Source organism: Cucurbita maxima, unplaced genomic scaffold (genome assembly GCF_002738345.1).
Source record: "Cucurbita maxima cultivar Rimu unplaced genomic scaffold, Cmax_1.0 Cma_Scf00012, whole genome shotgun sequence".
Lineage (NCBI taxonomy): Eukaryota > Viridiplantae > Streptophyta > Magnoliopsida > Cucurbitales > Cucurbitaceae > Cucurbita > Cucurbita maxima.
In genome coordinates, this window is record NW_019272028.1 from 237,436 (window position 1) to 247,879 (window position 10,444).

Sequence of the window (10,444 nt, forward strand, 5' to 3'; positions counted from 1 at the left end):
AAAAAAAAAAAAAAAAAAAAAAAAAAATCAAAGAAAGGATCAATCCATATTCATCAACAATCCGATCGTTTGATTGAAATGCATGATAATGAATGAAATCTAAAAACTCACCGACAAAATCGACGAATTTGTTCTTACGAACGCAGCGGCGAGAAACGACGAGAACGCGGGGGAGAATGACGGAGAGATCAGAAGCGGCCATGAAAAAGGGAAGAGAGCAGTAATTTTGTTGTATTGGTTTCTGATTTTTGTGAAGAATGGTGGGAGGAAATCATCTTTATAGAAAGAAGATTTTGATGGCTTTTGAATTTATGGAAATAGTTTGTTTAAGAAAAAATAGGAAAAAAAAGGAAATTGATTAACAGCTCATTAAAACATATTCATTTTAATTAATTATATAAACGATAATAATAATAATAATTATAAATAACAAAAATAGGTCTAGAGAAAAGGGATAGAGTGCCGCCCCCGCGTAGGCTTGGGAAGTTCTACCGGTGGTTCTGTCGCACGCGTGGTGGCTGCCCTGTCTGTCTTAAACATTTGAAACGTTTTCTTATTTATTTATTTATTTATTATTAAAATGTCATAAGATTTCAAATTTCAAATTTCTAACTCAGATTTGGTAGAATCCTCCCAAGATATTCTCCTAATTATACTTATTTAATTGATTTTTTTATTTGGTATTTAAGTTTTAAAATATTATATTTTTATATTTAACTTTCTTTTAATTCCATTTTTTAATCTACAACTTTCAAAATTTTATTATTCGTGTTAATTTGTAGTTAATTAAATAATTATATTTAAATTAATTAATTTTCATAAAAAGGAGGGGAGAGGAGTACACGTGTAAAATGGGGAAAGAAAAGAGGCGGCAGGGTGTGATGTGGTGGAGTTATTATCTAATATCTAATATTTTATCTGGTGGAGGTTCATTTATGTATTTATTCATTTTTATTTTTATTTTTACTTGCGTAGATACGCGTGTCTTTCTTTACGGTTTTTTATTATTCCAATTTTATTTATTTACTCCATTTTAATCAAAATTACAATATTTATTTATTTATTTATTCCATTTTAATCCCTCTAATGATCTGGGACTTATTTACTCTAAAAAAGTTATTTTCTTGTTTGAAATTTTAAAAATATAATTTTGAAAATTATTTAAAATAATTTCTCAATGGGTGGATCATATATTATTAACTATAAAGTTTTTGCTTAAATAATGGACTTATACTTTAATATATGGGATATTATTTGAGATTACTGTTGGTCCACTTTTTTCTATTTTACAATATTTCAGGCAAAGAAAGGAGGGTTTGACTTCATGAGAACCAAAAATCAAATAGGATAGAAAATGGTATTAATTAATTGGGACACTCAAAATCGATTTTGAGTTAATTACAAGAAACTCCCCATTATTTTTTATTACTTCAATTCAAATCAAAATTGGATTATTTAATTATGTGTAACATTGTCAAGTCCTTATCCATATTCCTCATATGGAATGATTTGAATTATTTAGTTAAGTTCTTATCCTTTGAAATCTTTTAATATGGTCAACATACACATATCTATCCTATCAACAAATATATAAAAACAATAATAAAAATAAAAAATAAATGGTTGTTGGATCCTATATAAGTTGACCTATTCCAGGCTGATGTTAAGGTCAACTTCAATACATACATTAGTTGATTCTTCTAATAAAATATTGGAGTACGTTTTATTTTTAGGAATAGATAGTTAGTGTTAATAACGTTGTTGTAGATCTCTTTTACGGGTCGAGGAGCTACAAATAATAGGTTTATGGACATTTTGTGTCATATGATATGCAAGTTAGTAGAAAATTATTGCTAAGTAATATGTTAGTTTTGAAGGTTTTTAGACGGGTGTGTGACATGTCAATTAGTTTTATTGGATTATTCATTTAAACTAATATCTAGACACGTTTGATATTAATATTATTATTAACATGTTGTTGTAATTTAATTATAAATATATTATTGTTGTTAATACTATTATTATTATTATCCGAAAACATAAGTCAATGCATACGCGGAGTACTGAAAATTTTATCGATAAAATATTTAAAATATTTGACTTAATTTTGGAGATGTTGATAAGTTTGCTGTCACGTGGAATATGCTCCTATATTTGACTCAATTTTGGAGATGTTGATAAGTCTGTTCTCACGTGGAATGGAATATGCTTATTACCTAAATGTTGATAAGTCTGTTCTCACGTATGTTTATTACCTAAATGTTGATAGTCTATTCTCACGTGGAATATGCTTATTACCTAAATGTTGATAAGTCTGTTACGTGGAATATGATAATGTTCTCACGTGGAATATGCTTATTATCTTACCATATAATATAGTCAATAAAATATATATAAATGCATTTTATTCATGAATAAATTGATAGATAGTTGAATATTAATGTCCATTTTCCTGTAAAATGCTTTCATGCTCTAAATTATAAATTAATAGGAATGTAAACGGACTAAGGCAGGTGGGTAATTAGCATTGCAGTATTATACAGAAATTGTGTAATTCTGTCCCACTCCAAAAAGTCGATTAGCCACCACTCCAAAAGTCGATACACCACCAATCAAAATGAGAATATATAAGGATCCAGATCCAGTCAGCCGAAAGTTAAACATCTTATAATAAAATTATGGCTCACATCCACATGTCCAAGATTCGAACAAAAAAAACTTGGACACGTCCAAGATTCAAACCACATGTCCAAGATTCAAAAAAAAAAAAAAACTATTAGTCTGAAATTACACAGCTTTGTTTTGTTTTGTACATTGCAAACAACCAATCAACACCACAATCTATTAGTCTGAAATGATCAAAGCTGAGGACTAAAAGGATAAAGTGATGGTGGTTGCTGTAGAATTGACAAAGCCAACATGGACCAGTGAGACACCCTTCGCTCTCACACTGGAAGCAAAGGCCATCATCCCTTCACTTTGAACTATTTTTGAAGAATATGCAAATGTTGGCCTAATCCTCCTTGATCTTCCTTAATCAAAATAAGTGCTGAGAGCACTGAGGTCCAAATAACTCATTTGAACTTTGATAAGCATCCATCCTTATCATTGATCAACTCTCATCCAGTCTTTTGTATTCATTCAGTTTATAGGCAAGCTGTGCACAGTATCAGGACATAACATGTAAACAGAAGGATCATCGAGTTCACTATCAAGTCAAATGGGAAAAACTGAAAGTAAAACCACATCGAATTACTTGTCATCGTAAATTACTTGTTAGCATGAAGGCAATGACAATTATAAGTTTGATGATATTGGGTATAGCAAGGAGAAGAGCTGATTATAAGGTAATAAGGAGATCCTCACTTCTTAGGATAGTGTTGTTTCCTTCTTCCTTTTACTACTGAGATTAAGAAACAAAAGAGAGAAGGTAAAAAGAATAATTTGAATGAAAGAATGTAACCTTATTAGACATGGTAATATCATTTCATGTAAGACAAAAAGGTTGTTCGCTATTGACTATACTAAGGAAAGGAAAATACGTGCCTGAATGGCGCCTGGTAGAAGTCTGTCCAATATCATAGGATCTGGGAATCGTCCTGACTTTTAACTTTGCCTCGGAGCATGTCTGTGAAACTTCCTCGCATAATTCGCCTGAACCTAGTGTCCTCGGCTGCTGGTGGTGGCACAGGATTTGGTGGCTCAACTGGTTTGGTTGGAGATAGCTCCAAAGGTTCTTTCTTTCCCAGCCCACCATCACCACCAAAGAAACTGCTCACTGATGAAGCAATTCCAAGGTGTGAACCCATCACCTTACTGATGGTTTCAAAAGTTCCTCCCGATCTCTCCCTCATTATGATTTCAAGAGCTTCCTTGTGTGCTGGATCCAAAGCATCTAAATCTTTTAAAAGGTTTTGCATGGTAGGAAGGAATAGCTCCCGTATGCTGGTTGCCGATAGGTCTAAGACAAGCAAGCATATAATTGTACATGATTAAATTGTAAAAGTTTCACTTGTAAGTGGTGAGTTAATAAAATCATCAACAAAAGAAAGCTTGTGGGCATCCGATTTACAAGGCTCACAAAATGAGACAAACCTGTACCATCCAAAGCACGAATTGCCTCACAAAATGCATCAGCTCTCTCACGGCGACGCATCAATGCACTTGATGAAGGGGGTGCGGCTGAGAGTTGAAAGATCTTGGATAAAAGATGTAGCATGTTAAAGAAACAAACAGACTATATTGTAGGCCTAATTTATAAAATCTCCGGAGAAAGGTTAAACAGTCATAAATACTCATAGAATAACATTCAGAAATCAGAACAATGGCCAAGGATATATTCTCTAAGTCTTTCTGTTGTATGAGGAACAGCCACCACCAATGCACGGACCACAGCTATTGTGGCCTCATGGGATCCATCTTCGAGAAAAGCATCCATTTGAACCCTTATCTTATCCACTATCTATGAGGTTAAAATATTTTTTAATCAGCTACGCCTCAGAAAGTGCTCTAGAAGGTCCAACTGTATGGAAAATTTTAACTAAGCAAAGATACATACAATGTCATTCTTAAAATGTTGTGCAACAGCCCCAAACGCATCTATGCTTGCATACTTCACCTTGAAGTTCGGGTCTGATCCCAAAGTAACCAGAGCAGGCAAAATGTGAGCAGAAGCAACTTTTGAATCAGTGTACGGTACCTTTCAATAAATTATAATTGATTTAGCTTTAAACATTGTGTGGAATTAAACAAATAATAAATCCAGAACAGTTAAGCTTACAATAACTTTGAGCAACTTGGCTGCACTGATCTTCATATTTATGTGAGAGCTAACAACCATCTCCCACAGAATATTAAAAATCATACTATGGTGCCGTTCAAATGTACTGCACAATGGAAAGAAACCTCAGAAGAGAAACTACAAAATTTAACTATACATATGTATTTATTTAGGCACAAACCAAAAGAAGCGGACTGCATCAACAATTTCGTTATATCGATTTGCTGACGGATTCTCCTCCTTAGTGCCTTCGACTAATAGTTTCCTCAAAAACTGCACTAAATCTTCGTGTTTACTAGGAGCACCCAAAACACCAGCTAGAAGAAGTGGCAAAACACAAATTGTTGCAAGTCTCTCGCTCAAAATTGTTTTTGGTTTAAGACCTTCAATAAATAAACCACATTAAGACGGTTTAAGACCTATATGTACAATACTTGGGATTTTTTTAAAATTTATTTTCAAGCCAAGCCAATTTTGACCTTAAACAAATTGAGCCCTAAGCTAAAGGGGGCTGAAACTAATGTCCTAAATAAAACCAAATTAAAAAACTGCCTATGAACTAACCAATAAATCACACAAATTCAATAATAATAACAATAAAACCCAAAATCAAGTTATAAAAAATGTCCAAACCCAACTACAAAAGTAATCAAAATCTAACCACAACATTAAGCCGCTAAAAAAAACTCAAACTCAATGCCAAAACATTAAAACCGAGCAAGAAAGCACATCAACACAACCGCAAGAACCAATACGTACAATAACAGTCTCATCCATCTACTAAAATACCCATAAAAATTGGAACTCAAATTACGGAAAATACTACTTCCACCCCTTGTATAAATTTTGGTTCATTTGATAAAGTTAAGACCTTAGGTTAAATTTAACTCAGTCAGCTAGGCACCCAGGTAAATTGTTCCTCAATAACTGTATGATGAATTTGGCAATTTACCTTTAATTCTTGAATGAACAGTTGAAGGAAAAAATGCCAAATCTGCACTTTCCCCAACTGCTACCAAAAATACAGGCAGCATAATATGTGTCAAATAAGAATCACCAAAACGTTCAGATACAGCCAATAGAAACTGCATAGTCCAAACATGAAAATACAGTAAAGGAAAATGATGCACCAAAAAACAAAATTAAAGTTGAAAAGCGTCATAGAGAATGATGAGGCACCCTGGTAACTCGATTTCTTAGGCTGTCTTCTTTCTGAGGTAAAAAACAAGCCAGCTGAATTAGATCAGGAAAGCAGTCTACATGAATCCATTCAAATGCTGGCCATTCAATGCATCCCCTAGGCCAATAGTATCACAAGAGTCAAATTAATGTGAACTCTTTGAAATGTTAGTGGTAATGTTAGAGAAAGGATCATACAAATGTCTACAAAATGAAGAAAAAACAATTATGAGAAAAGAGCAGAATTTACCCTGCATACAGTTCAAGCAGAGAAGTTGAAATCATTGTTCCTGTAGTTTGTGTTACGGAAGAAAATGGGCAAGTTTCTATTGCTTTATGGTGCACGAATGGAAGCAATTCAGCCAGCATTCTTAGTAAAACATCAACATTCCAGCGTTCCCGTTCACCGAAAAAACGAAGATGAGACTCAACTGATCCTTCAACACCGGAAAGAGGTGGGCACCGCTTCAATATTTAGCAGATAAATTAGTGATGAATAAGAAAGTTCTCAACACTGACAGAAAAGATGGTGAAATACAACCACACCTGAGCAGAGCTCAAAATATGAGATAATAATACTCTTAAGACATGGTCTAACTTGTTTCCCCACTTCACAACAGCAGGAACCAGATCCTTCATTGAAGTTTCCACAACCACACCAGCCGGATCACAGACCAACTGAAACATCATCTCCTCTACCTGTAAACAAACAAATTTAATAATTACGTAAAGAAACCCTTGTGTCCTAATGCTTCTTTTTCCCTCTTGTGAGTCATCCTATCAATGGCAAGGGAAAACGGCTCCACTCCCCAGACCATGCGTTATCAACCTGTTCTAGAGCTTACACTGTAGCAAATTCTCTCAAGTCAGAATTCTTCTCCATGATTGCCTCGTAGCATGTTTAGTGAGGCTGACCTTGTAATATTTGTCAATGTTTGGAAAGAGGGGAAGCAGCATAGCAAGATTATGAACAGCAGCCTCCCGCACAACAGTTGCAGAATCTTCAATCAGTTGTTGCACAATAGACAGGATAAGAGAATCACGAATCTCCGGCCGGACAAATTCTGCTAGCTCCCCACATGATTGAGCAACCAGTAGTCTACGCTCCTCATACATGTGATTTATCTGAAATCAAATTGAAAACATAAATAAAAAATTTCTTCAAAAAAGTACACAAAGGTACAAATGATATCTCCTACGAAGTAGACTGCAAAACTCACTTGTTCCCAGCACTGAGGGAGTAACTCCGTTTCTGTTCTCATCTCTCCAACACTCTTAGCAAGGGAAACACATGCCTAAATAGTAGATGAAAACTTCAGTATGAATAAAACAAAAAAAGCAACCTACAAACACAGAGTTGAAAACAATAAGAAAAATCCCACATCCATGATGATACGTCTTTGCTGTTCATCTGGACGTTTGATTAAATTAAACAGAGTGTGAGTTAAGGAATCCCGGGTGTAACTATCCGGATGACGCTCAATTGCACACATTATAAGGGGAAGAAGCTCCTGAAAGTCAAAACAAACATCAAATCAGTATATTGAAATAAGAGACAGTTCTTTAATATGACATAGAGAGACTGAAAAGAACCTCACGATGATTGATCAAAACATAAGGAACTATCTTTGGCAAGGCATCTGCAAGTATCTGAATGGTCCCCAAACCCTGTCAAACAGTTACCATAGTTCATATATCTAAGTTTCAAAGATGGATGTGGAGATTTAGCGAAGATGAACATAAAAGATTTTTGGATTGGCATTAGAGTTGCAGCCAGACCCAAGTAGAAAAAAATACATGCACCTTAATCCTGTACTAGTATCATAAAAGCCCGATTCATATGTGAACTGGGAAAGGAACTAATTAATTACCTTTTCAAGAACAGTTTCATCATATGGGTTGTTTGCTTTTACGGGTATCACATTGTCTTCTGCCAGTTGCTGACCCTTCTGGTTGGAGACACTTTCTTTATTTTCCATGCATTTAACACTATTTGATGAAAGTACTGAAAGTTCATGGATAAACTCCTCGGATTTGCTCATGTTGTTACCAGAAGTTTGCATAGCCACTGGCGGAGCATCTCCATTATCTACAGCTATATTCCCTGCATCTGACACATGAGCTAAAATGTTTTTATCTTCATGTATCTCAACAATTTTGTCTTCTTCCTTCACAGACACTTCCTTGGAAACAATTGGTTCTACAGGATCTGAAGCATTCATATTTTTTGCTTTTAAATTCTCAATTTCAATTTGCAGTAACTTTATTTCCTCCTTGTAAGTTTCAGAGGACTGCAGTTGGCCAGGATCCACATCATTGGCAGCTGAGTACAAATTAGAACGAGATCCTTCAATGTGCATTTTTAGTGCAGCAATTTCAGCTCTACAGTCACTGAGTTCCTTTCTCTGGTGCTCCCAGGATTTCTTTAAATCTTGTACCTAAAGACAAGTGCACACATTTTAAGAATTAAGAGCAAAATTAGGAAGCACCTCCAAAGTGTAATGAGGGGAAAATACCAGGCTCTCTTTATCTTTAATTTCCTTCTGCATAGTTTCCAAAGACTTTGTTAATGTGCCTATCTGACTCTCGGCAAAATCTTTGTTTCTTAGAAAGCTTTCCTTTTCATGATTTAATTCCTTGTTTCCTTCAAGTAAAGACAAGTTTTGTCGATTCATTGCATTTTTTCCCTGTAAAGCAGACGCATGGTATTTACACAAAATTGGAATTCAGAAAACAAGAAAATCCAAAATTAATTTAGCACTGCATGTTAGCCTAAAGTGACCAAAAACAGATCTTCCGTTTCTTTCTTTCTTTTTTCTAATAAATAAAACATATTTCATTAAGACTAATGAAGAATAAAAAAGATTGTAACCCAAAGCCCAACGCACATGGAAATTACAAAATATATGTATATGTACAGAAAGGAGCCCCAGCTCTTGGTATCATACAAAGATGATAATTATTGAAAAGTTTAAAAGAGTGAACCCAATGAGAGACATTTAAATGTGCCTGACCCTAGCTGATGGCTTCAAGAAAGCAGCAACAAATTGAAGTTTCTCCTATTGAGTGCCAAGATGTTCAGGATAAAATTGTTTTCTTCTACAACGAGAGTGGTGTTCTTGAAAATTGGAGGTCCTCTTTAATACTTTCCAACAAGCCTTGGTTCAAACTATCAAATTATCCAAGACTTCTTTAACAAGGATTGAGATTGTAGAGAAGGAAGGGAAAATATAGGCATAGACTCTTGGTTGCAAATTATTTAGGCCTCTTTGAGGGAAGACACCAATAGGCAAGCAGCTTTTAAGAACCTATAATGGATTGGATTGGATTAAATTGTCCAGGAATGAAATTTCCAGTGTCAAAAGGAGGTATATTAACTTTGGCACATGCAGTTTTATCTAAAACTCGAAACTACTGCTTTCTTTTTGAATCACAAGCTAAGGTTGCTCACAATATGAAAAGAACCTTGTGGAATTCCATCTGAAAAGGAGCGGTGAAGACAAAGGGTGCCATCTTGTCGATTGGAATTGGGTCTCTACCTCTCTCCCTTGGAGGTATTGGTCAGCAATTTGAGAAGCTTAATTGGACCCTCTTGATAGAAAAGATCAGTAGGAGAGCTGAGGCACAAATGAAGTTGGTGTTGTCTGGAAGTTGGACAGCCAGGCACATTTTCTTATAAACCAGCACACTTCAAGTTGACAGCCAATACTCCTTTCCTCCCACAAAATTATTTGGTCTATAAAGACTCCCGAGAAGGGTAAAAGACTTTTAAGGTTGATTAGGCTTCACACAGAAGACAGAGTTCGGAGAAAAAAAACTCTATAAAATTCCCCTTAGATGAACCATCTGTTTATACTTTATCCTTAGCAATTTGGCAGTGAAAAGATGGCCGATTCTTTTCCCAAAATTTGGGATGGTCTGTGGTGTCAAAAGAGGCATCATAGATCAGGAGATCCTTTATGATTGGAAGTTAACAAACAAGGCAACATTTTTGTAACGGCCCAAGCCCACCACTAGCAAATATTGTCCTCTTTGGGTTTTCCCTTTCGAGCTTCCCCTCAAGGTTTATAAAACGCGTCTGCTAGGGAGAGGTTTCCACACCCTTATAAAGGGTGTTCGTTCTCCTCCCCAACCAATGTGGGATATCACAATTTTAAAGTTGCGTGACTAAAGTGCCCTTATGGTATTTTTTTAGAATGATAATGAAGCTTTTTAGCGACTAACAAAAATCTTTTGATTCCTTTTCGAGACATTATACGAGTCACCAGCTCCAATCAGAGTGCATTCCACCAGCCTTATAGAAGAATTCATTGATAAACCTTGACTAGGGGTATTTTATATAGTACCTTTTAGGGCAGGTCTACTCCACCCCTGACCATTTGTTGTTAGTTTTCTTTGGTTGGAACGAAATGCTCATTTCTCTTCCATAATTTTTTTTTTACCACCTATCAGAACCCAAAAAAAAAAAAAAAAAAAAAAAAAAAA

General features: G+C 35.1%; 2 protein-coding genes across 3 annotated transcripts in view; both read right to left on the reverse strand.

The window, feature by feature from the left end:
• The window catches only part of LOC111487645 (putative glutamine amidotransferase GAT1_2.1), a 2,922-nt gene extending 2,630 nt beyond the window's left edge, over positions 1-292 (reverse strand). Inside the window, exon 1 of the mRNA XM_023135124.1 lies at positions 112-292. Coding sequence (XP_022990892.1) covers positions 112-202 — 91 coding nt within the window. The 5' untranslated portion in view covers positions 203-292. The remainder of the gene's footprint in view (positions 1-111) is intronic.
• A 2,468-nt stretch (positions 293-2,760) lies between these two features.
• Positions 2,761-10,444, reverse strand: part of LOC111487496 (lisH domain and HEAT repeat-containing protein KIAA1468 homolog) — an 11,899-nt gene continuing 4,215 nt past the window's right edge. For both annotated transcript variants that reach the window (XM_023134912.1, XM_023134911.1), the window contains exons 5-21: positions 8,476-8,646; positions 7,831-8,397; positions 7,553-7,627; positions 7,342-7,470; positions 7,180-7,254; positions 6,875-7,084; positions 6,506-6,658; positions 6,210-6,424; positions 5,960-6,077; positions 5,733-5,865; positions 4,962-5,163; positions 4,781-4,886; positions 4,559-4,699; positions 4,339-4,462; positions 4,096-4,212; positions 3,547-3,961; positions 2,761-3,400 (exon numbers count right to left, since the gene is read on the reverse strand). In XM_023134912.1, coding sequence (XP_022990680.1) covers positions 3,579-3,961; positions 4,096-4,212; positions 4,339-4,462; positions 4,559-4,699; positions 4,781-4,886; positions 4,962-5,163; positions 5,733-5,865; positions 5,960-6,077; positions 6,210-6,424; positions 6,506-6,658; positions 6,875-7,084; positions 7,180-7,254; positions 7,342-7,470; positions 7,553-7,627; positions 7,831-8,397; positions 8,476-8,646 — 2,919 coding nt within the window. In that variant the 3' untranslated portion in view covers positions 2,761-3,400; positions 3,547-3,578. The remainder of the gene's footprint in view (positions 3,401-3,546; positions 3,962-4,095; positions 4,213-4,338; positions 4,463-4,558; positions 4,700-4,780; positions 4,887-4,961; positions 5,164-5,732; positions 5,866-5,959; positions 6,078-6,209; positions 6,425-6,505; positions 6,659-6,874; positions 7,085-7,179; positions 7,255-7,341; positions 7,471-7,552; positions 7,628-7,830; positions 8,398-8,475; positions 8,647-10,444) is intronic.